Source organism: Thermobia domestica, chromosome 18, assembly GCF_964235325.1.
Source record: "Thermobia domestica chromosome 18, izTheDome1.hap1.1, whole genome shotgun sequence".
Classification (NCBI taxonomy): domain Eukaryota; kingdom Metazoa; phylum Arthropoda; class Insecta; order Zygentoma; family Lepismatidae; genus Thermobia; species Thermobia domestica.
Window position 1 is genome coordinate 6,900,713 of NC_137471.1, and position 26,946 is coordinate 6,927,658.

Sequence of the window (26,946 nt, forward strand, 5' to 3'; positions counted from 1 at the left end):
GAAATTATATGAAAAGCAATGAGTTGATCAGGACGGGACTTTATTACTACTTTTGGGCCACCCTGTAAATATATACCAACAGACAATTGGAAGTTTCAGGGGCTGGAGGCGGTTGCAGGGGAGATCAGTCCCTCTGCCTGCATGAAAGGCTGCATGAAAAACTAATAATTTGGCATCTAGCGTGTAAAATTTAACAATGTACGAAGGAACAGACAGATGAACATCAAAAATGATTTTTTAGCATTGTGAGCCCTAAAACATAGGTTGAAATATCGAATTCGGTTTTTTTCACTATCGTCTCTCCTATTTTTGGTTCATAAGAAACAAGTGGAAAATTTGCAATATGTTGATTGAGAACTATGTTTTAAAACGGATAGGAGAGAAGAGGACACTTCTAGCCACCATCCTTTGTAGAAAGACCAATTGGATTGGAAACATCTTGCGAAGAAATTGTCTTCTTCACACCGCCATAGAAGGAGAGATGAAAGGGAAGCGAGGAATAGGAAGAAGAAGAACACAACTGACCGATGATTTAAAGAAATAGAAGAAAATATTTGGAGTTAAAAGAGGAAGCTGAAGATCGAGAAAAGTGGAAGAAACATTTCCAGGTCCAAATCTAAAACTGAAAAAAAAAATCCTCATTAGTCCCAGAACCTGCTGAAAGGCAGAATACTTAATAATATAACCGAGACGATGGACAAACTATTGAAAACAGAGAGGTTTGTACCCCCTTTCTATTTAGGACTGACTAAATTTGTAGGTGTACTTTACTTTTGGGGGTGAGTTTCCTTTGGGCGAAGTCTTCAAAAAACGACTCATAATTTTGTTCGTATTTCACAAGAAAATATTTCATTAATAACTGCAACACAATGTGATTTAATTTAAGAAACTAGAGAAAGAAAGTTTAGTGCAGGGTCCGTATCTTTTATTCTTTCTGGCCTTTTCCCCATAGTTAATAGCTTGATTCCTCCATGTCATATTAGTATACTCCTTTTTTCTTGTACGATTTCCATCTTCTCCATGTCATATTAGTATATTCCTTTTTTCTTGTACGATTTCCATCTTCTCCATGTCATATTAGTATATTCCTTTTTTCTTGTACGATTTCCATCTTCTCCATGTCATATTAGTATATTCCTTTTTTCTTGTACGATTTCCATCTTCTCCATGTCATATTAGTATATTCCTTTTTTCTTGTACGATTTCCATCTTCTCCATGTCATATTAGTACATTCCTTTTTTCTTGTACGATTTCCATCTTCTTCATGTCATATTAGTATACTCCTTTTTTCTTGTACGATTTCCATCTTCTCCATGTCATATTAGTATACTCCTTTTTTCTTGTACGATTTCCATCTTCTCCATATCATATTAGTATATTCCTTTTTTCTTGTACGATTTCCATCTTCTCCATGTCATATTAGTATACTCCTTTTTCTTGTACGATTTCCATCTTCTCCATGTCATATTAGTATATTCCTTTTTTCTTGTACGATTTCCATCTTCTCCATGTCATATTAGTATACTCCTTTTTTCTTGTACGATTTCCATCTTCTCCATGTCATATTAGTATACTCCTTTTTTCTTGTACGATTTCCATCTTCTCCATGTCATATTAGTATACTCCTTTTTTTCTTGTACAATTTCCATCTTCTCCATGTCATATTAGTATACTCCTTTTTTCTCGTACGATTTCCATCTTCTCCATGTCATATTAGTATACTCCTTTTTTTCTTGTACAATTTCCATCATTCTTTCATTTGATACATTATGCACCTATCTAATTTACAAAACATTCTTCTACAGGATGTCTGAAAAGTCACTCACTATTTTAAAATCATTGTAACTTCTTTATTTATGAATGGTTTTAATGAAACTAGTATATTTAAAAAGAATAGCTTCGGTGGTTTTGTTTGACAAATTTTCTTTTCTTTCTTTTTAGCTTGACTTGGAATACCACCTGTGTTAAACTTGGAAGATTGGCAGAATAGTAGTTCGAGATGATGTCTGGGGATATATTGTTCGACTGCAAAGATTGTGGAGAGCCGAACGCGGAATTCATGCAACACTGAATGTAAAAAAAAAAAAAAAAAAAAGCCACAAAAAGTTAAAAACCAAACCAAATAAAAAAACAATGGCTGAAACCAAATAAACCATGATTGTAGGTTTTTAATATAAAAACATTTTTTCACAACCCTGAAATATGAATAAAATTACTTGAGTCGTTTTGAGAAAATTGTTCTTAAAACTCGTCCTCAAGAATAAACTACCCGTCATTGACTTTTCAGAACAAATAATTTATGCCAAATTGTCAGATTACTAATGGAAATTTTATTTATGAATATAAATACAATTATCTGCGTCATTTTGAGAAAATCGTCTGAAAAAGACCCACCACCAAGAATAAGCTATCCTGTGTAGATTTTTGCAGAACAAATCAGTTATGGTACATTAAATGGTGAGTAATGAAATACTAATTTATAGAAAGGTAACCAAAAAAGTTCTGTTGCTTTTCCACCCACCACCTTCGAACATCGGTATGTCACCTAAGACTACCTGGAAGATCTAAAATAGTCACCATCAGCATCGACGACCTACTGGCAACGTTCTGGAAGGCCATGGATTCTATCACTGTAGAACTTGGTGGGTCGTGAAGCGAAGAAGGTGTCAAGTGTATTTGGCACCTCTACTAGGGATTTAAACTGGCGTCTTTTAAGGTGATTCTTCAAGGAATGGAACAGGTAATAATTGGACGGTGCAATGTGCGGGAAGTATGACGGATGCAATACTGTTTCCCACCCAAGACGTAGAATGATGTCCCGCGTCATCCTAGCCATGTGGGGCTTAACGTTGTCCTGTAACAGGAGGACCCCCCTTTGCGATTCAGAAGTAGCTCCAGAGTTTTGAGTTTTTCTTAAACATTGCTCAACTGCTGACAGTACACAGTTGCATTGATGCTCTGAACAGTTGGTAGCTGTTCCTGAGGCATGATTCCTCGAGCAGTCCACCAAACACATAGGAGGACCTTCTTCTGGTGCAGTGCTGGTTTCGGCTGTTTTGGAACCGGTTCGTGGGATGCTAATCAATGATGACGGCACCGTGGAGCTTCCTAGAGGACCCACTTCTCATCACATGTCGACAGTGTCCAGAAATGGCTCCTTGCTCAGACGAGACAGCATAGAAACACAGATGTCTGCTAGTATAGCCTTCTAGTCCGGAGTAAAATGATGTGGGACCCATCGACCGAACTTCTACTGTTTTCCATGTTGATGAAGGTGCTGCCGAATGGTTTCTCCACTCACACTGAATTGTAGTCCCAGTTCCTGACATGTCTGGAACTGTCCACTGTTTACTTAAATTGGTGCCTGAAGATATTAATTTTGTACATGTGTTGGTCTTTCGACGCGTGGTGCATCTTCGAGTATTTCGACACCATCCTTAAATATGTTAAACCAGTGCTGCACTGTCCGCGTAGTCACGACACCCTCCTGACACCCTGACATATCTTTTGCCCCGCTGCAGCGGCGTTTGACCCCAGTTTGAACTCGTACAGCATATATGTCCTTATAACGTTTTGTGGAGATTCCATGCTCACTCTGTCCTTATGCAAATTCACGGTGTAACTGAATTGTCACACCGAGGTAGTATATTGGATATACCCACACCAACAACTGACCTCCGCTTTATCTGCATTCGCATTCAACTCACGGTGTGAGGGCTTATGGAACACAGACCTCCACAGAAAGCGACAGAACTTTCTTTGTTGCCTTTATAGAATATGAAAAAAAAAATCGCCTGAGTCATTTTTGAGAAAATCGTCCGACCCCTATTAATAAACTACCCGTCATAATCAGGTTAGGTAATGAAGAATTTGTTTATGAAATATGAGGAAAATGACATGCGTCGTTTTTTGAGAAAATTGACCGGAAAAAACTTATCTCCAAGAGTAAAGTACCCCTTCTTAATTTTTCCCAGAGAAATGGCTTATACCACAGTATGTGGTTGCTATCGAAAAATTGATTTATAGAATAGAAACAAAATTGTTAGAGCCGTTTTTTCGTAAATGTAGTATTTGATTTTCACTCTTCAGTAAACTATTCTTATTTTAGGAGTAAGAAGAAAATTAAAAAAAAAAAACTGGAAAATCTCATAAATACCTTAAGTTTAAAATTTAGTTAAGATACGTTGAATGGTATGGCCTCTAAGCTAGTGTACATCAGGAAGAGCAGATGTCGAAAAATAACTTTATCGATATACAGAATGGACCATTTATGATCACTATAATAATTCTCTCCTTTCGTTGATCGAAAGTAAAAACTGTTATTAATGTGGAACTTCTGTTTATCAAAACTTTTTCTATATATAATAATTACCAGTGGCGTATTTAGGATTTTGTTTCGGGAGGGGGGGCTATGCTCATTCTCCTGAGTGGGTGTATATGTACTGGTTCTTTGTAGGTATACATTTATTATATATACTATGTATAAATTTATCTATTTCGGGGGAGCTTGAGTCCGATAGCCACCCCCCTAAATTCGCCACTGATAATTACCCTTGGTATCATCTGTTTGGAAGACAATAAATCATAAGAGATACTTGATGGATCATCTTAAGTTTTGGCCAGGATGTAGAAAATTTCAAGAAAACGATTTTGGTTTTTCACCGAAACCAGTTTCGGTTTTCTCCAAAACCGGTTCGTTTTTTACCGAATTCGGTTTCGGTTTTCTTCAAAACCGGTTCCGGTTTTCTTCTCTTCAAAATTTGTTCTACTTCTGATCAGAATAGTGTTTCGTTGTTCTCCGGAAACAAAATCCGTTTCCACAGAAATAGTTTTATGTATTTTCCAAAAGTTTTCATCGAAACCAGTTTCGGTGAGAAGCGAACCGGTTTTGAAAAAATCTGAAACCGAACCGGTTTTTAGATAAAACCGAAACCGGTTCCGGTGAAAAACCGAACCTGTTTTGGAATAAACCGAAATATCGGTTTTTCGGATTTCGGTTTTTAGAAACCGGATTTCGTTTTTTTTTATAAAAAACTGGTTTTGCCCATCCCGAAGTTCAAACCGGAAGTGGTAGAAATAAGCCATTTCTGGTTTTAACGTTGACCAGTGTAGAGCAGAAACGATAATAGCGAGAAACAGTTTCCTGCGATCGGTTAGGCATCCCAAGAATGCATTTCATCTTCATCGTTGGCTCTGTACTAAAACGAGAACTGATAGAAATAGATTTCAACTTGCGATTTCAATATTGATGTGTTGTGTATTCAGCAAAAATGGTAAGAGATGTGAGAAGCGTTTACTTTTCTTTCCTTTTTGGAATCGATTTAATGTTCTAAGAATAGGTAGGAACCATCTTGTCTCTTAACCATATATATTCAAAATGAAAGCGAGGGTCCGCGGTGGCTCAGTAGTAGAGCGTTTACCTCTTGTGCATAGGATCCCGAGTTCGATCCCAGCTCGCGCCAAGTGGACATTGTTGTAGACAAACACCGTATGCGTGCCTTTACTCGCGGTTCTCCCGTTTCCATCCACTTTATTCATTCCACCATTATCTTCATATAGTGGGGCCCCGGTAACTCAGTGGGGCCGGTGGGTGTAGCCGAGCGGTCTGAAGCGTTAGGCTGATGATTGTTAGGTGAAGCCCATTGGGGGTTCGAGTCCCTCTGTAGTAGCAAGGGTGGAATTTTAACTGTCCTCGATGTTTCTGTGTTCGTGTCCCTGTCGTGTCTAGTAGTCCTGAACAGTGGTTGCAGTAGAAAATAAGTCAGGAAGTTAAAAAAAAAGTGGTAGAGCGTTCACCTCTGGTGCTTGGGGTCCCGGGTTCGATCCCAGCCCCCGCCAAGTGAACTTCGTGGTGGACAAACACAGTGTGCGTGTGTTTTCTCGGGGTTCTCCCGTTTCCTCCCACTTTCTTCATTCCGCTATTTCATTCATTACTCATCATCACCGTTTCCTTTAGCCTAACCGGCATAACCGTGGGACGTAAAACTCAAAGATTTCATTTCATTTGATTTCATTACCTTCATATCGCATCATCACCTTCTCTTTTGGCTTAGCCGGCATAACCATGGGATGTAATACTGAAAATATTTCATTGAATTTCATTTTCAAACTGAAAGCGACAGAGTTAAGCCAATTCCGTTTTTAATGCTGATCGCTAATAGAGTAAAAGCGGTCATTAATAACCAGAAGCTGTTTTCTATAATCAGTTAAGCGTCACAAGTATATCTCCACCTTAATCTCTCCACTAAAACTAGATGTGGTAGAAGTTTCTACTCTTTCCGGTTTCAATGTTAATTGAGAAAATATCACGCCATAGAAAACCAAACTCCTTCCCGTGGTGTACACATGACACTGCTATTTGTTTTAAATATGCCTTTAACAATATTGAAACAAAGAAGGCTTGGAGAATAAACAAGTTTTAAGTTTGCAACCCCCAATTATCATTACTTACACTAGTGCCATCTGTACTACAATTTAGTGGACTATTTAGATCCTATATATATCGCTGTCGAAGCAGCCATTGTTCATCTTGGTTCTTCTCTGATCTTACTAAACAGCCTGTTAGCTTCTGGTCAGTGATACCAACGTGAATCATTATAAAATTCCATCTCGAGAGGCTAGGTATTATATTTTCATTTGAATCTTCATATTATACTAACTGCAAAAACACTAAACTAGAAAAAATTGAACAACGGTGAGTTACTCCCTTTTTTTTAATATCTGAATGATTTGTCTGTAAATTTCGATAATCATATTTGTTAAATAGTTTATGAAATGAGTGTTTTCTGTAATGAGTGTTGCCCATGAGGAGAGATGTTTCTCGGTTATCGCGACAATGAGACGAGAAATTCAGTTTCAGGTTCCAGACTATATGAAAAATAGGCAATTCTCGTAATTGTTTTCGAGACGACAAACAAGACGATAAGCGAGACAAGACGAGACAAAAAAACAGACGAGACGAAACAAGATATTAGACGAGACGATGCAAGTTACTAGAAGAGAAGAAACAAGATATTGGATGAGACGAGACAAGATACTATAAAAAGAGAAACAAGAAACCGTACGAGTTGAGACAAGAAACTACGCGAGAAGAGACATGATATTAGACAGAATAAGACAAGATACTTGACGAGACGAGATAAGAAACTAGACGAGAAGAAACAAGAAACTAGACGAGACAAGATACTAGACAGGAAGAAACAAAAAAACTAGACGAGAGGAGACAAAATACTGGAAGAAACGAAACAAGAAACTAGACGAGACGAGACAAGATACTAGACGAGAAGAAACAAGATTCTAGACGAGACGAAATAAGAAACTACACGAAACAAAACAAGAAACTAGACGAGACGAGACAAGACACCTAAACGAGAAACTAGACGAGAGGAGCCAAAATACTAGAAGAGACGAAGCAAGAAACTAGACGAGATGAGACAAGATACTAGACGAGAAGAAACAAGAAACTAGACGAGACGAGACAAGAAGAAGAAACTAGACTAAACCAGATACTAGACTAGACGAGACGGGATACTAGACCAGACGAAACAAGAAACTAGACGAGATAAGACAGGGGACAAAATGACACGAGAGAAGAAACTAGATGACACGACAAATTTCTGAATTTCACATCTGTTGATTGGTTTATTATGTCAACTTCCGACCCCTAGAGATTGTGTGGGCGTAGATTATTAGATAAGCCTTTATGTATGGAATCTCATGTATATTTCCAATTTTGACAAAAATTCCCTTTATCCCTTTCCGAAACATAGATATCGAAAATCCCCCCCCCCCAAAAAAAAATGTGATTTTTTCCCCTCGAGGTAGCCATTATTATTTTTGTGACGGCCATCTACTCACAAAAGCAGTCAATTTCTGCGAATAACAAATTATTTTGCTTGCTGATTGGATATTGGATAGGTTAGGACCGTCATTCTCAACCTGTGTGCCGCGCAGTTCCACAAGGTGTGTCGTGAAATTTTAGAACTTAAAAATCATGATGCATTTAACAATTTCTCAAAATCAATTTTAAGACAGACTGTAACAGTCAGTGCCTCCACTCAGTGCCGAGCCGTGGAAAATTAACGCCCGGGGCGAGAGTATACGATGGCGCCTCCATGGATATATTCCAAGTAATTTTTCCTCTCTTTTTTCTTTTTCTCTCCCTAATTTTGCGCCCTTACTTCGGCGCCCGAGGCTGTAGCCCCGCTCCCCCCGCAACTACCACCACTGCATAGTACTGCCTCCAGCGGGCAATGAGGATTTCAGCATAAGGGGATGCAAATAACACTTTGAAAATATCAGTAATCCAATCCTTATTAGTAATTCAGCAAATCCAGGAGATAATTATATAGGTCGAGCGAGAAACGAATGAGAGGGTGTTAGAAATTGTGGGGAACAATTTTAGACATTATTATTAAGAAGAAGAGAAACTGATAGGGACATTGGTTAAGAAGGAATCGTATCACGACGGACGTGCCAGAGGGTATAGTGGCAGGAAAGTGAAGGAGGGGGCGAAGGAGATTACAATTAGTGGATATCAAAGCAGAAAAATTATACGTGGAAACGAAGTTGGTAGCGGAAGATCGCGGAGCATGTAAGCTTCTCAGATGCGGCAAGTGGCGTGCCAATACTGAGAAAAGACCAATGACGACGATGATGATGATGGTTAGTAATTCATATTGTCTCGCTTCTGAACGGGACGCTAAATTCAAATCCAGTCTACCTCGCTGTTAAATTAAGGATTTTCGCTCAAAGCTCAAGTTCGATTGAACCCGAGGGACTGGCTTCCAAATTTGAACATTTCTTGCTCTTAGGTTTCCTATGGCTTGTTCCGACTGAGGATGCAAGTGGAGCGCACTCTATCTTTACTATTAAGTCTATGATCACTCATTTCAGAAACAGAAATACCGTATTCTCCCGAAAATAAGTAATACTTTTAAAATTAAAGAAGAAAAAGATAATACCCGAAACCCGAATCTAAACCGCTCCCTTATATTATTATGTCACGGACTATGTTAAATTTTTGTCCGTGATTGTACATTTAGTTCATTACTTTTCAAAATGGTTTACAAAAGATGGTGAAAGGAAATTTTGATTATTTCAAATTTCATTTATGATTTAACTTAAGATTTCTTTGTCCGTAATACTACTTTGTAATTCTGTCTTTGAATTTGTTTTCGGCTATACTAATACCACATTGACTTGATCCCTAGTCTTCCATTGCAAGCGTTGCTATCGGCTGAAGGAATTCCACTCGCTTTCTCTCGCTTAGCAACAGCTGAACCCTTATTGGCTCAACGCGTGGGTGTGTGAGGGTGTGAGCTTTAGTTCGCATTTTTGCCACGGCTCAAGACATTTTGGCAGCACAATACCAATTACAACTATCTGTACACAACGTCATCTTGCTTTGAGAAACAAGAGATAGATGTTTATTCCTGCAAGTACCGTACCAGTACCTACTATTTCACCACGAGTACCATGAGTACCTGTCCTCGTCAGTGGCGTATTTAGGGGGCTATAGGACTCAAGCCCTCCCCCCACGTTCATTGACTTTCCATTTTCTCATCCTCTTTGTTCAGAAATAATACTGTATTTGTCAAATTTAATTTCCATGTGAGAACTGCGTTCTTTTTTCTTTCTTTCTTTCGTCCATTTTATTCTTCTGTTTCTTCTTCTTACTTGTCACTGTCTTTCATTTCTCCTATCATACTTTGGACCGTTGTTAGTTGTGATTCAAGTCGTCCGTTGTCAGTAACACCAAAACTAAGAGGAGCTGATAAGTGAAACTGGTGTTCTACACCGACTTGCACGGATAAGAATATAACGGGACTTTAGTTATTCTAGCAAAGAAATAGTTACATCGTTTAGTTATAAAGAAAGGTAAATGTTTGAATTAAAGAAAATCAAGAGTGGGACTCGCGTTCTAAATGGTAATTAGAAAAAAAAAATACTTGCTATTTTGCATACTGGAGCCTATTTCCATCTTCTTTCTTTTTGCAATACTTATAAATGATATACTACTTGATTCCCTTTGCCATTTCCAAATTTTGAGTTGGACCCCGCCTGGGAACCTTCGGGGGACCCTGGGGCAAGGGGCAATTGCCCCCCCAGAAGAGGAAACATTTTTATTTTTTATATATAAATTAAATCCATCCCAGAGTTTGGAGCCCTTAAAAGTAGCATTATGACAACCCCCCCCCCCAGAAGTCGGTCCTGGATCCGCCCCTGCCTGGGGCAAATGTTTTTACTTCCATAGAGGCACTTTTGAGATGATGAAACAGGAGTTTTCCGGTTTTGACATTTGTTTCACCGTTCCAGACTTTTAGGGGTGCCAACCATGCTTCTTTGAGTTGAGTTGAGTTGATTTTAACGCCCTTTACAGCTGCGGGGCTATATGAGACGGGACCTACTGATTAACGTGGAATCCGAACCACATGAGCTCCGCCAGGAATCGAGCCCGGGTCTCACCATGCTTCTTTATTCGCTTATTTTTCAGATAGAAAGACCTATATCTCGAATCAATTAGGTGGTACCGTGAACCGTTTCAGATTTATTGCTTTCTTGTGGAGTACTATCTATGTGCAAAATTTGAGCAAAATCGCAGACTAACGCCATCTGAGCCTCTCCTCTTAAGACCTATTCAAGTGTTACCAGATCATGGTACTTTTTAATTTCTACGTCTTGTGGTGATGCGTTTTCAGACATGACGCAGTGGGAAATATCATTCATAAATGTATATTCTTTTCGACTGCATATTTTCCCTGTCTTTTAGTGTCCCAAAAACAATTTGACTTGCTGGAGGATAAGGAAGAGGGAAAACGTACAACAAAGGATTGAAAGTCAGAAAAAAAACTAAAGGAAAAGGAAGAAGGCCAAACTGGCAATAATGATTTTCCTTGCCATGTGTCGAAAAAAAAAAAAAAAACATGATTGTCAGTTATTTTGCATGAGGTTTCGTGAATCTGACAGGACTCCAAGGACGTCCATCTTGTTGTGTATTTGTGTGTATATATATGTTCTGCTCTGTATAAAACGTCACTGAACAAGCTTCGTAGCTAATCCCCCCTCTCTACGATTACTTCTTCAGTAACATTTAGTTTTTTATTATTTTTTTTTTTTAAATATAACGTCCGGTCATCGAATTTCCAATTTCTGTGGCGCCACAGAGAACGTAAATTCAATTCTTTCTTGATTATACATATATATAGTATATTTTTTTATCTTTTGTGTTTATGTGTGTGTGTCAGTATATACTGGATCTTTATGTATATCCCCTCCCCCTCCTCTCTCTCTGTTACTCTGCAACAAACTCCCCGCGCGCCATATTTTAATTTATAGCTCTTTCCCACAAGTAAACTTGACTCATAAATTTCATGTCAGCGGAATCCTACGTGTGCTTTTGCTCAATACACAAATCAGGTCTTGCTGTCATTCTTACTGGAGATTTTAAAGAAAAATATGAAGTGTCTTGGACATGTATACTATATTTACGTACGTACATCAATCCAGAATTATTATTTAAAAAAGAAAAAAATCTCTTTTTCTACGACTTCCCTGCCATCTAGTCAGATATTAACGAAACGACAAATAACTATTCTTCATTTTTTGTGTGTGCAGATGGCGCTTTCGTCTAAGGGAGAGGAAAGCGTTGCTGAGGATTTTTAACGTTTCTTGTTTTTGCTAGACGATATAAGCTTTCTCTGATTGTCGTTGTTTTAACTTATAAATAACGTAATTGAAGAACGAGTATTTCTAGGTAAAAACATTCTGCAATGCCACAAACTGTTCTGTTTCGTTGTAAAATACCTCATTAATAAGGCATGAACATGTGAACAGAGATTGCTCAGAATATTTTGAAGAAGTTCCCATTTTTAGTGGCTCTCGCTTCTGATGCTTAATTGATCTTATTACGGCATTCCTCATCTGTGGTGCATCATTAGTTGGAACAGTTCTGATAATGGCTGAAAAGAACCGTCTCGCCTTGCTGATTTTCTTTCTACCTTGTTCGACAAACAGAGGTAAATTCAATCAGGCTCGGACTGGCCAGAGCAGGAGGACGAGAATCCCTGCCGGGGCCCTCTCTCTCTCTTTCTATATATATACAGTGAAACCTCTCTATAGCGGACAGCCGTGGGGAATTAAAAATTGTCCGCTATAGAGAGGTGTCCGCCTTAGAGAGGTTTCAATATCTTCTTACGTGAATTAGTACAATCTGCAATTAGATTGTACTAATTAGAAAAAAAAATAGATTTTTTTTTTTTTTGCATGAATCATGTATATACGAATATTGCCAAAATGTTACTGTACTTACATTATCTTGCGCCATACAATACTCTATATTCGAGGCACAACATGGAAATAAGATGTTATAATTCTCTGCTATATACTTTACACTTATCGCTACTTACTACGTTTCCGGTGTATTGCTTTAATTTGTGAGTTAATTGCAGTCCAGTAATGACTTTTTTGAGACTTCTGCTTGCGTAACTTGTCTTCTGCTTGGTTAGAGATTCCAACGGGACAGTAGAATGACTTGTCAACCCAAACGGCGGGCAACTGTCAATCACTTTTGTGTATAAAGCAAGTCGGATGAGAGTGGAATGCAAGCAAGGGACATGAAGGTGTTGCTAAACGGAGACCTTTCCTTTGGGTTGCAGAGCAGACAATTGAGGAGGAAAAATGTTGTCACACCTTCATGTGCTTCCTTACTGACACACGTATGAATTACAAAAAATGTATTTTTACTGTACTTTTCAACATGTTTCTAGAGAAAGTGTCCGTAATACGGAGGTAAAAATACTTATAAAAGACAGGAAAGACTGTCCGTGTCCGTACTAGAGAGTGTCCGCTTTATAGAGGTGTCCGTTAGTAGAGGTTTCACTGTATATATATATATATATATATATATATATATATATATATATATATATATATATATATATATATATATATATATATATATATATACATCCTCCGTTATCGCTATATATATACATCCGGCGAAACGAACGCGCTATTAGTACTTAAAGGAGTACCCCTACACCTCAACTTGTTTTTTACAGTTCGTTTGACCGATAACGGACCACGGTAGAACATGGGTATTTAGATAGAACGCATACTAGTTCCTTTGTAATTCCTTAAACCGCTTGGGATCGGTCCTGTAGTTTCTAAGGCAGAGCGTTTCGAAACGTGAATTTTCGAATTTTTGGCGGCTCATAACTCTGAAAGGAGACGTTTTTCGTCCCATGTTTATTAGAACTTTTTCCTTTCATTTCATATAAGGAATCACCTCCCAAAGTTTGTCGGTGGAGTTATCTACCACCCTGTATATATATAATGAATATTGAATAACATGGAAAGTAAGATGAAACATGTCCGCTATGTTGGAGCATAGTTACTTTAATTTAAGTTCCGAGATTTCGGTGGCCCGCAGCATTGAATGTAGTCTTGGGGTCCCATTATTGAAATAAAACTAACATTATTATGAAGTCCTGTTTGGGGCCCTTTGTTTGTGGCCTAGTAAGAATATATTTCAACAATATGAAGAATGGGGCACCACGACCACATATTGTTGTTCTAAATGTGTATTGGGGCTCTATGAATGCGGAAATGAGACTGACTTTTATAAAGTCCTGTTGGGGCCCTCTATTAATCGTTTGACAAATTATTGCAACACCATAAAGAAACAGAATAGGTCCCCAACCTGGGGCTCTTATTACCACGCGTTAATGAACAAATTTATGAAGAAAAGCTACAGCCCCTCGTATAGATTTTACAAGACTGTTAAACTTCTTCTTCTTCTTCTTCTTCTTCTACTACTACTACTACTACTACTACTACTACTACTACTACTACTAATAATAATAATAATAATAATAATAATAATAATAATAATAATAATAATAATAAACTGGTATCCATTTAATGGTGCGTAGGGAAGGGAAGATGGGGTCCTCCAAGTGAGGCTACTGCCAAGGTCCTATTCCCCCCCAGTCCAAGACTGAATTCAATCTTATATCAACTATTAGAATACGCTCTAACATATTAATAAGTAAACGACAAGAACAATATGTGATCCACGTATTCTAAAATTTGATTGGCTATTCGTGTGGTAACTATTAACCCCTTGTGTACCAGTGACATCCATGTAGATGTCATGGAAACGTATCCTTCATTAAGGATCGTATTATACCTGGAGATGATGAAATTTGTTAGTGGTTGCAAGGCAAGACTTAGTTCTGCCATTTCTCCATAGATGACAGCACCTTACTGAGAGAAAAGACAAAGAAAAAATGTGTTTTCTCAGTAGATGGCAGGCCTAAAGGAGCATTCAATTATAACACACATGTGTTTGTTTTGCTTTGACGATAAAGAATGAACAACTTCGATATATATTTCGAGATAGGAAAAGAAATTACTTTGTGTTTGATTTGCGGTCAGTGTTGCCAACCTGAAGCAGCATAAAATCCCTTCAGTACATTCGAATTTCCCTTTTTCACTGCAATTGTTTTGCAATGCAAATAATTGCTTTTATCAGTAATGTGAACGCTTTCCTCACAATAACTACACTGAAAAAACAGCCTCAAGGTGCGTGTTTGCATGTAACAAAATTCATTTGTTTAACTTATTTTTTATTTCAGAAGAACAAACTTTGTCTGCGATTAACAAATCTGCTTTGTAACACGCAAAAAAGCTGGTTTGTTTAAACGCGACTTTGTTCAGTTTAAACAAAGTACAGAATTCATTGAACTATTTGGTTATTCCAGTTGTTAACCATTAATAAATCATTCATTTGGTTTCTGTAAACAAACAAAAATGGCGGCTTTGACTGGAGTAGAAACTCATCAGCTCGTAATATGTAATCAAGAAAATGAAGCAAATTGTGAAGCAAACAATTTGATAGCAAGAAAACTACTATCCTGGGGATTCGCAGAAGCTATACCCAAATTTGCAGGTAGGAGGAATATGTTTTTAATATTAAGTATTTAAACAAATTAAATGCTGTAACTCAATGCTTTATGAAAACAATTAATTAAAGTGTTTGGCGTAAGTGTTATATGTGGTAGCTCGTGTACAATTACTTTATTGCGTCTGAACGGTATATAATTCATATATCCTTATATGTGGAACAGCAAAGTAGGTCTACTACGATTGCCACTTTTTATAGCTACATGATATGATGGAATTTCTCTTTCAAAACCCTCAGTTAAGAACACCACAGGATAGGATCAATTGACAGACTCTATTTGAAACCATGAAATGTAGGATTCCTTAAACGAATAAATACGAGATGTTAAAGTATTTAGTGTGTAGGTAAACACGGTGCCTCTAATGTGCGATGTATATGACAGTCATGCATACATTGTGTACATGTTCTTTGTATCTCATTACTAGATTAAGTTTGCATAGGTTAGTGTAGGTTCTTCTCTGCTAAATAAAAGTGGTCACTAGTCCATTAAAACGGCATTCTGGAAAGGAGCATGCAACTACACGGAACTTTACCTCTACAAGTTTCATGTGTAAACAAGTTCCTGGTTGTAAACCAAGTTATCAAAAAATCTTGGGGTAAAAAAGTTACTTTCAGCAGTGATGCTATTTGAGATGTTAACCTGCAGCTTTACGAGGGTTCCGAACCACAGGAATCCCTACTAGGAATCGAAACAGGTCTCCCTCGCTGAAGACACGCAGTTAATTATATACCCACAAAGAGTTCATGATCATGAATATAATTTCTGTGGCATTACTCGAGCAAACGATTTTACCGCATTTTCACACATTTATTACATTTTCCGGTTTGTTTTTGCAGAACATGCACTAAATGTGGAGCTAGTGCATGAAACACGAACCAATTTCTGCTAGGTGGACACTAAAAAGCACGAATAATATCTAACCGAGTCAGAACCGGAGCGCAGCAGGGGAGCCCGAGTAGAGCAAGAGGTGTGTCAGGAGGGAGCAGGCGCGTCAGCGACATGGGGCATACGCATAAACGAGGATAGTGGAAGAATACGTAAAATATCCGCAATAATTTTTACTACAAAAACACTTAAGTAATCGTAATAATTCTTATCTACGAGATGGCTTCCTCTTTCCAGGATACTGATGGCCTGCTGCGAGGAAGAAGTTAGTCTGTTCTGAATTTTTACTTTTCCACACTTCGCACAGTTGATTTTACGTTTCAACATACCATGACGCTGCAAAGAGTAAAATATAACGTTCTTTATCACACAATTCTTTGTAATAAAAGCATATGTTCGCAGTATATATATCACAAACGTCCATTGTTAACTCGAACAGAATATTCCCGCCGTTTATTTCCACCTTCTTCGCATTCTTGCATTCTTCCGCTTTAATAAATAGTAATACTTAGTATACGTTCACTACGATCCAAAATGTATTTCAGTATGCTATCCACTGACATCTTATTTTACCTATATATTTTGTTTTGGGTAGAACCGTCTGCTCGAGTAAACCCATTTTTTCATCTGATGTATTGAAATACATTTTGAATGGCAGTGAACGTATTCTAAGCGTAACTATTTACTGAAGCGGAAGAATGCAAGAATGCGAAGAACGTGGAAATAAACGGCTGGAATGTTCTGTTCGTGTTAGCAATGGACGTTTGTGATGGATGTAATGCAAATATACGATTTTGTTACAAAGGATTGTGCGGTAAAGAGCGCCATGGTATGTTGAGGCATAAAATCTACTGTGCGAAGTGTGGAGAAGAAGTAAAAATTCAGAACAGACGAATTTCTTCTCGCAGTTGAAGCCATTTTAAAGGTAAGAATTATTGTGATTATTTAAGTGTTTTTGAACGTAAAAATTGTTGAGGATATTTTGTGAATGTTTCCACTATTCTCGTTTATGAGTATGCCCCAGTCGCTGACGCGCCTGCTCCCTACGGACGCACTCGCTTGCTCCACTTGGGCCGCCTGCTAACCTCCTGCCCTGACTCGGTTAGTTCTTTTTAATACGTACTTTTTAATGGCCACCTAGCACAAGTTGGTTCGTGGTTTATGCACTAGATCCTCATTAAGTGCATGTTCTGCAAAAAGAAATCTTAAAATGCAAAGTAAGTGTAAAAATTTGGTAGAACCGTCTGCTCGAGTAATGCCAACTCACGAATGAACCCTGATACGACATTAGAATAAAGTTCCCTCAAAGTATATATAAAGAAAGGCACCTTGGAATTTATAATATTTGTGCTGGCCTATTCTTAAACTGTGCGATTAGGGCAGTCAATTAAGCTGAGACTTGTCTATGTTGTTATGCTGTTGGTATAGGAAGTTACATACCCAGAAACACGTTGTATATTTTGCTTTACTGTACTTTGACTGTTTGTACTATGCTGATGGAAAATTTTGTTCCTAAGTACCGGTATTTCAGCTTCGTATTGTAAAAGTTACAGTGATATTGCAGCTACTGAGAGAATACAACTGCAATTTTTTACCGAGCAAATCATTTTGGTAATATATTAAAAAAAAGCCGACATCATGTGTACGTACAAAATAGCCTAACAGAAACTGTTGTACCTAGGGGCAATAATAAATCTAATTATAATCGATTGTTTTTTAAGGTTGACCAGAGAATTTTTAAAGTTTTTTGTTTCAGCCAGTATTATTTTGTTCAAATAGAGTTTTTTGTTTTATTCATTTATGTTACACATTGATAGATATACCTTCGTTTAACCTTAACGCCCTCATGCAACAGCGAGGTAATGAAGGACGAGACCTGCAGTTTAAAGTTGGATATGAGCCACTATTCTTTGCACAAACAAATCATCCTTCACCTTGACTCGAATCCAGGATTGGGGTGACAGTGGGCTCAGTGCTGGAACTTCACGTCTGGTGCGTAGGTTTTCTTGGTATTCTCCCGTTTGCTCCCACTTTCTTCATTCCACCATTTCATTTATTCTCTTCATCATCCTTTAGTCTACCAGGAATACCCATAGGACATAAAACTCAAAGATTTCATTTTTGAACCCAGATTTTTTTGGTTACAAAGGCTACCAGCCACAATCTCTTCCACATAGGACATTTTTTAAAAATACGTTGTATTGATCTTACATACTTGTGAATATTTTAAGAGTTATTTCAGAAAGATAAAAATACAGAACCAAACCAGAGACATTAGTGTACAGAGTTATGCACATTTTTAAAATAAATGGGAACGTCAAAACGCTACAGAATACGGAACATCTAATTAAGTCCAAGTTAGATTACCGAGTCAAATACAGCGATGTAATTTAACTTGCATTTCTATAAGAGAAGTGATTAACGATATTATTCGTTGAATTCAGTTGTTCTTTGAACCATTCATATTATTTTGTGGAGAAGGGGTTAAACCATTTTCTTTCTTGTAGAAAAAAGTTAAAACCATGCTGGTTTCAACAAGTCAACTCAGGTTTTCAGTAGTTTATTTCTTATAAAATAAACTATGAAAAGCAGTATCAAGTGGTAGAATCTTTGCAAGCGCACAAACCCTTTGAGCTACGTTGGTAAGGAGCCCTCTATGTTAAATGACAAACCATCATTTCCAGTCCAGTAGGCTGTTCGGACAGAAAGTAAGAACACGCATAAGTGGCACAATCAACTTGCAGATTGCTGTTTGAGGAAACTTAGAAAATACATGAAATTATAACGCTGCATTGTTGATAGGATGAGAGCCCAAGGGAACAGCATGCTGTACTGCCAACGTTGCGTTTTCATTAAATATAGGGTGCCTTCCCAGCAGGATTGTCTGGTTTAAACTAGATAGGTTCAAAAAAAGGTTGAAGCAAAAAAAAAAAAAAAAAATCTCAAGTTCGCTGATATTTATGGTGATGTTTTGCTCATATTTCACACGACCTGTGTTAATTGCATCTAGTTTTCACCTTGCAATCAAGGAGTCCAGGCTTCAATTCCCGGTGGGACATTTTTTTTTCAGCTGCAGTACTCTCCCCGCTTGTCGAGTGGCTAGACGCGCGCCTTTGGAGCATGGGATCCCGGGTTCGATTTCAGGGCAAGCGGTGGCTCGGATTTGACTTTAAAGTGTAGGCCCATACCTCATATAGCCTTGCTGCTGAAAAGGGGTGCTTAACTTCAATAACCAAAACAAATCAATCTTCCAAGTGCATTCTAGAACGTTTCATGCAAAGGAGTTGCTTTGTTTAGTTTAATTGATTACTGAGAAATTTACTGAAGCAATTATCATTTTACAGAACAAGAAATTGATGATGAGTCATTTCCCTTGCTTACATATACGATGATAGAAAATTTGTTTCCGAAGATTGGACAAAGAGCGAAATTTCTCAACAAATATGAAAACTATAAGAGATCTCTGACTGTTTCACCTGTGGAAATAGGTGTAGGACTTGAGAATGACCAGGTACTGTAGTATATAAAATGTTTTGTTTAGAAATGATTAGTGCCGATTTCGTAGTAGCACCAAGTCAAGACACGACTATGAAATGGGTGCATATACATTGGTTGATTTAAATACCCTGTATTGTTCAAGTAATTGTAAACAAATAACTATAACTTATACCACCTGGTATTTTGTATTATTTTCCAAATATTAAAGAATCTAAAATTTCGTTTTGTATTCACATTATTGAAATTATTAAGAAATTGAACTTTCTTCACAGGAAATATTTGAGAATATCAGTAGCTTACAAAATTTTGAGGAAAGCAGCAGTACAATCACGTCTTTTGCGATAAGTGAAACGAGTTCGCTTAGTTCTCCTGAAAACAAAGAAAAACAAGTGTCAGAAGAAACCAGAGAGGTTGATACCAATCCTTTCCAGAAAGTAATTAACGTTCAGGTGAGAATTGCTATGTTTATAACTCTGAAAAGCATGTAGTTGAAGAGAGTGTAGCGTAGCTTCTATCATTAGACTCCATAGGCATTTGTATGTATGTGTCTCTTCGTGTATCTAGTCCACGATAACTCGTAAAACAGGGGGCCACGGGGATTACGTTGTAGCGCGTTGCCGTGGTTCGATCCCAGCTCGTGCAGATTGGGCGTTTTCTCGGTGTTCTGCAGTTTCCTCTCACCTTCTACATTCATCATTTCGTTCATTTCTGAATAAAATGGTTTCTGTTCACGAACCTAGGTTTGATAAATTCTGAGTAATATAAGTTAACGAAAAACCCTTACCAATGCAAAAATCAGCGTGCATTTTAAAACAAAAATGGCTGCCATATGGAAACCAAAAGTACTAGAATGTAAATAATGTTCATTTTGAACTACGAAAATGTTAAGGCAACTGCACAAAAAGATTTTTTTTTAATGGTCGAGCAACCAGTGTTGTATCACTTTATGTGGATTGACTCAGATGCTACAATTCATCAATACTTCGAATACAATTCTCGAGTGCTTATCCTCAGGAAAATTTTAAAGATTACATCACTTCACGTAGCTGGATCGTTACATGCTATGATTTACTACAGCAGTAGCAAAGTAATTATTCATAGGTTCTCATAAGTATTTTGTTATGCCGAAGTACATCATGAGCCAGCTACAACGTGATCTTTAAAACCTCCCTGACGATAAACATTCGAAACTTGTGCTCGAAATATTAGATATATTTGAAGAATTATGGTAGTAATACGAATAATGTCAGGTTACTAAGTGACAGAAACTAATACGTGTTCTTTATGTTCCATTCACAATTATAGATATTTCATCACATTGAAACAATGAGGAACATATAAAAAGCTTTCATTAAACTATCTTTGAATGGCTTGGGGTAATATATGTGTTGTTCCGAAAAAAAAAGTACAAAAACATTAGTCAAGGTAAGAACACTATCATGTTTACTACCGTCTAATCTCGATTTTTGCAAACTTCTGAACAGAAACTAGTAACGAGTTATACAAGAATCCTAACAATAGTGAAATCGCAATTAAAAAAAAAAAAATCAGGCATATGGTCCTAAGCTCTTTGTTTGTAGAAACTAGTACATCGTTTTGAGAAAAATAGAAATGTACTATTTACTTTTAAGAGATTTGAGAGAAGACTAATCATAAAACTGTATAATTGTATTATAGGTTGTAAGAGATATATTAGCCCAGTCTCTTCTGGGAACATCTATTTTAAAATCTTACCAAGATAAAAATAAGTTGGATGGAAAAGCAAGGAGACATATTGTATCCATTATAGTAGATCATTATATGGAGTTATGGTGTGGATTGTAAGTATATCTTTTAGCTATTTCAACATTCAAGTAAGTGATACTATATGCCATATTTTACCCTTTTTACAGGAAATCGTATATAAATATCATTTATTGTGATCATTGTCCATTTATCATTGTATTGGCTGCTTTAGTTTTGTCACTTTTGTATGAAAATTCAAGTCATATTGCTTACGGTTGTTGTGGAATGCAGTTTGAGGTGTAGAATTTAACGCTTGCCTCCAAACAGGATTAATTTATGTTCACCAACCAAACACTTGGGACGCATGATTGATGTTAATATGAATTTCAAACTGATGACGCGCCTCAAATATGGTGTTAGTAAATATTGAAAGATGTTTTCAGGTGTCTAATGCATCTTAATGGACAAAAGATATAACTTGTGTAAGGACAGTCTGAAGAAAATGCTTAAGATTCATGTAATCTTAAGTGAACTTTGTGATATATGGCATGAGTTCTTTATCTAGTGCAAGGGAAGGATATACCTGTTACAATGGTTCACGAACAGTGTGCTCCTGCAAGGTGAAAGGTGTGACGCAAGTGTTTACGCATTGTTAGAAATTTTTTGTCGATTATTTATTATTGATAGTTCCAGTTACTGTACTTCATATACTTGTACACTAATTGATTTTCAGTAGTATTTTATGGGGCCGCAATGGCTCAGTGCAGAGTTCTCACTTGGTTTGATCTCAGCTTGCGCTAGTGAGTTTTGTGTTGGAGAAACGCCGTGCACAAGGATTTTTCGAGGTTCTCCCGTTTCCGCCAACTTTCTTATTCCCCCATTTCATTCATTCTCATCATCACCATCTCCTTCAGTCTACAGTGGTAACGCTTGGCGTGGTCGCTAACGCTCTCGCCTTTTGTGCGAGCGGTCCCGGCTTCGATTCCCGCTGGGGTCACTCGGTCGAAAAAGTGTAAGAGAAAACAGGTAATTGTGGATTACGACAGGCGTTCCGGATGAAATAACGTCCAGAAAACACTTACCCTATCCTTTTTTTTCTCTTTCTTTCTTTCGATTTTAATCTACTAGTTTCTGTACACTCTTTCCATTATACTAGTGAAGAAGACTTAGCTTTTTCAACATATTTTACAGGCAAGGGCGCCGATTCTAGGAGGGCCGGGCCCTCCCAAAGCTCGTGTGAGCCCCAGCACTGTTCTTATGAACATAGAATATTTGACATAATTTGAATGCATAATTTGTCTTAAAATCCTCATATATACCTTCTGCATCTGAATGGGCCCCCAAATTTACAGAGAAATCGGCGCCCTTGTTTACAGACTGCTAAATTTCAAAGTATGCAGTCGTATGTGGCGCTCAACTTTGTTTTGAATTTTGAATTCAGCGTATTATACTGGAAATATACTAAGAATTTCCAAATCAACTGCAGTGGTTCTTGGATCAAAAAACGGAGACGTTAATGACTGCCAAAATACGTGCTTCTGAGAAAAAAAATACAGGGAGGTAAAGTATCCGAGCTTATCGCAAAGGTCAAGAAACTCCACGCAATAGCTGAAATGTAATTAATGTTGCTTACAAAGACAGTAATCCTGGGTTCAGCTAATAGTGAAATTTATGAACTGTCCTTTCAGCCGACAATCAATCGCAAAAAGTACTTTCAACTACATATTTCTGTGAAGTGGGCTTTGAGACTTTTGAAATTAAAACGTCAAAGAGAAAAGGCTGAAATCCGTCGGTCAGGAATGTAGAGCTCAAATCAATTGCCCTCTTCTGTCTCAATAGATTTTCATTCATTTTTATAATTTATTAATATATGCAATGTTCGATTTCTTTAATAATAATAATAATAATAATAATAATAATAATAATAATAATACGTTGATTACAGTATGAATTTGTATTAATAGTATCGTATAATAAATTTTGAAGGGAAATAACGTTTTGGTATGCCATGTAGTCATGCATAATTTAGACTGTCCCACGAGTAGAAAGAGGTGAGGAACACGGACCTAATATGAACTCACTTTCTATAACGTAGCTTTTGGTTACAGTATACAGAAGTTCACTTTCTCTGCAATTTTGTTTGTAATACAAGTATTTGTAGTGATAGTAATATTTTTGCATAACCAGTAATTATATATGAGTACTGAAATTGTATATATTTAATACATATATTTTTCTCTGTATTCATATTAGGATATCAAATACTGCTTTCGAAACCATAGCAAACACCTTACAGGAAATTTTTCCAACAGAAAACAAGGTAAGTTCTTATCATTCTACGATTGAATTAAAACAAGGTTTTCATTATTGGTCATGTTTGACTATTTTTATAAGTCCTTTTTAACACTACACATTTTCAAACAGAAAATGAGTAAATTGGTTGGTTGGTGAGTAGAGTGTAATGTCCCTTTCTCTGGCGAGCATTTCTGAGACATGTACCTATAGCTCAATGTGTGGTCTGCATCACATGAGCTCCCACCGATAAACGAACCCAAGATTTCATCGAAGGTATATACATTAATTATTTAACCACGAGAAAAGGACACATAATGGGTAAAGTTTTCTTACAGAGTTTGGTCTGGTAAGAATAATAATTTTAAGGTATTGAAAGTTTCTATAGAATATAGTATGAAAATCATGAAATTTGTGAATAAATTTTGAAATTGAGGCAGATGCGTGTATTCAGAAGCCTTGAATAAACCATTTTGTACAATACCATTCGAATTGTTGAACTGTTTTAACATTGTTACGATAGAAAGTGTATTGTTATCTATTGATACGTGCTATGGAATACATAACTTGAATAGAAATAGTATTATATTGTGTGTTACGTTTTTGCAATTTACTTGTATGGTTCAATGTTCTTTTTCACTTTGTTCGCTGACGTCCCAAAATTCCTAGCCAGCCAGCAATTTTTAACCGTCTTTGAAGAAGGTGACAGAGGAAACGAAGACCATACTAGTAAATCACACACATATTTAGAGGTACAATACAACGCTGTTCTTATTTGTATAACTTACAAATCATTAATAAAAAGTAATTTTGAATGTAAACTGATGTAATAGTACCTATAGTGACACGTAAAGAGTGTTTAGTTGTCAGAAATATAGTAATTTCGGGAGTTCAGAAAATTCCTCAAAGTTGTTAAAAGCCAGAAAACGCAAATTTTAATAAGTTACCATAATAATCGTATTTTCCGTAGGAAATATATTTTGTGGCTCCGAAAACTGAGGGACGTAACCAGCGTATTGCGAAAGGAAAGCTCGTTGACAAATATAGAAACAGAAGGAAAATTTTGAGAGAGACAGGGATTGTAAAATATTACAGTTCATCAAGTAATTTGAATCAAACAGAAACTAAGAAAGGTAAGAATAAGTTGAAAAACATACTCTAAATCAGATTTTGTATAACCATTGTTCCCTTTTTTGAAGGAGTTATTATATGAAGACATATTTTACAATAGTTATATGTGTAGATAGATATAATGTTGGGGAACCGGTCAAAACCCCCACAGCCAAAACCCCCACACTCAAGAAATGTCAAAACGCCCACACAAACGGTCATAACCCCCACACAAATGGACAAATCTCCCAAACGCACGAACGGTCAAAACCCCCACAGCCAAAACCCCCACACTCAAGAAATGTCAAAACGCCCACACGATCGGTCATAACCCCCACACAAATGGACAAATCTCCCAAATACACGAACGGTCATAACCCCCACAGCCAAAACCCCCACACTGGTAGTCGGTCATAACCTCCAACGGTCATAACTCCCACACAAATGGACAAAACAGCCACACATAGCAACGGTCACAATCCCCACATAAATGGACAAAACCCCCACACAAATGGACAAAACTCCCACATGCAGAAATAATCACAACTGCCACACAAATTGACAAAACACCCATACTCATGTATTGCCCTTGTACTTTTTAATAACATCTTTTATTCCACTTAAACTGATGTTGCAACTATTCTTCTTGGGCGTCATAAAGAGCCGCAACAAAGACGTGAAATGACGATCATTTCAGAGTGTGGGGGATTTGTCCGATTTTGTGGGAGTTTTGTCCATTTATGTGGGGATTATGACCGTTGCTATGTGTGGCTGTTTTGTCCATTTGTGTGGGGGTTTTGACCGATTGTGTGGGCGTTTTGACATTTCTTGAGTGTGGGGGTTTTGGCTGTGGGGGTTTTGACCGTTCGTGCGTTTGGGAGATTTGTCCATTTGTGTGGGGGTTATGACCGATCGTGTGGGCGTTTTGACATTTCTTGAGTGTGGGGGTTTTGGCTGTGGGGGTTTTGACCGTTCGTGCGTTTGGGAGATTTGTCCATTTGTGTGGGGGTTATGACCGTTTGTGTGGGTGTTTTGACATTTCTTGAGTGTGGGGGTTTTGGCTGTGGGGGTTTTGACCTAGACCCTAATGTTGTTGTATTAACTTAAAAGAACTTAAGTGACTCATGATTAAAAATTTTCACATTGATTCGTCTTGTTATATGTCTGTCGTATAATAATTGTCTAAATTTTCAAGGTGAAATCCCATCTTGCTCAGCGCCTCTTTCTTATACATTAACAGCAAATTCTTTACATGTAATGTGATCTAAAACAATTGCTGTTGATGTTGGAATTGGCTGCTGAAGAAGATAGGAGATCACATTGAAAGTTTCGGTAATTACTGTATGACAGACGTATACCAAGATTGCTCTTATGAAGTTTTAAGATTTAGTTTTTCGTAAGATTTACTATCAATTAGAAGAATTTGATAATTATCACTATTGATAATTGGAAAACGTTTTAAAAATACGATGGGTGTATAAAATTTATGATGTGATTGCGTTTTTTTCGATTCAGATACTGAAGCTTACGTGACAGAGGAAAATCAACCATTAGGTGATTACCGGGCTGCAGAAGAAAGCAAACAGTGGTTGAAGTATAATTGTGGACCAAGTGAAGAAATGTTAATCCATTGGAGGAATAGTAGAGCCATTCGGCAAAGAGCAGTATTAGGAGAGAAGGTCTTTACATTTTTTGAGGAATGTGCTATTTTGAAACTGCCCACATCGTACAATTTGGTAAGTTAATTACTTGTGAAACTGTTACAAACGCTTGATGTTACAAGATAGAGGATATGCCCGTACAACAAAATAATATGTCTACACGCCACTTCGTCACACCATCGTTTTTGACTCTCAATGTCCCATAACCTATTGCTAAAAATCTTGCATGTTATTTTTTCAGAATTTAACGAAAAAGTGACATTAAAAGAACCCATTGCTCTTTGCACAAAATGGAACTTCGAAGGTATTGTAGTTTGATATTTTTATGAAACCATTTCAAGCGGATTAAAGTACAAGGCTCACATGCAAGTTTTATCGCTTCATCCATATTCCAAACTGAAATTCTTATACTTGGTGTTTTCGTTACTTTATTTTACACTTCGAATTTTATTTGTAATTGACTTTTGTATACGTCTCCCGAAATTAATTGGTGAAAGACACTTGGAGAAATTTTCGGTTACTGTTGCCGTTAATTTCGGTTAATTTTTTTTTTGTAAAACTTCAAAAAAGTGTCTGTAACTGATATTTTGAGTGTTCTAAATAAAGTTCTTGAAATGTATCACTTTCACATTTTTTTATTTAGTATTTGCTATCAGATTTCCTATTGAAAATTGTTGAATTTCTATAATGAATATTCAGTAAGGTATATGTATTTTCATTGCACTCAACCTGGTTGACATTCAGTTATATTTACTTTTTTAAAACTTTGACTCAGTAACCTGCTCTATGTGTAAAAAGACCGCGT

General features: G+C 37.1%; 1 protein-coding gene across 4 annotated transcripts; it reads left to right on the forward strand.

Annotated features, from left to right (window-relative positions):
* The first annotated feature begins 14,563 nt into the window (after positions 1-14,563).
* Positions 14,564-26,736, forward strand: LOC145674985 (uncharacterized). Of its 4 annotated transcripts, none has more exons than XM_081745319.1 (6): positions 14,564-14,954; positions 19,200-19,366; positions 19,626-19,802; positions 21,031-21,173; positions 23,332-23,398; positions 25,996-26,150. In XM_081745319.1, exons 1-6 carry the CDS (start codon positions 14,816-14,818, stop codon positions 26,011-26,013), a joined length of 711 nt encoding a protein of 236 aa, XP_081601445.1. In that variant the 5' UTR covers positions 14,564-14,815; the 3' UTR covers positions 26,014-26,150. The 4 variants fall into 4 exon arrangements, with proteins under 4 accessions (XP_081601445.1, XP_081601442.1, XP_081601443.1 ...); XM_081745316.1 differs by lacking the exon at positions 25,996-26,150 and adding an exon at positions 24,341-24,533; XM_081745317.1 differs by lacking the exon at positions 21,031-21,173 and having other exon boundaries at positions 25,996-26,736.
* The last annotated feature ends 210 nt before the right edge of the window (positions 26,737-26,946 follow it).

Bases quoted from the DNA above. Each gene is read 5' to 3' on its own strand.
- LOC145674985 (XM_081745316.1), top strand. From the start codon at position 14,816: ATGGCGGCTTTGACTGGAGTAGAAACTCATCAGCTCGTAATATGTAAT. The intron at 14,955-19,199 runs GTAGGAGGAATA...ATCATTTTACAG, and splicing joins AGCTATACCCAAATTTGCAG to AACAAGAAATTGATGATGAG. The intron at 23,399-24,340 runs GTAAGTTCTTAT...TATTTTCCGTAG, and splicing joins TTTTTCCAACAGAAAACAAG to GAAATATATTTTGTGGCTCC.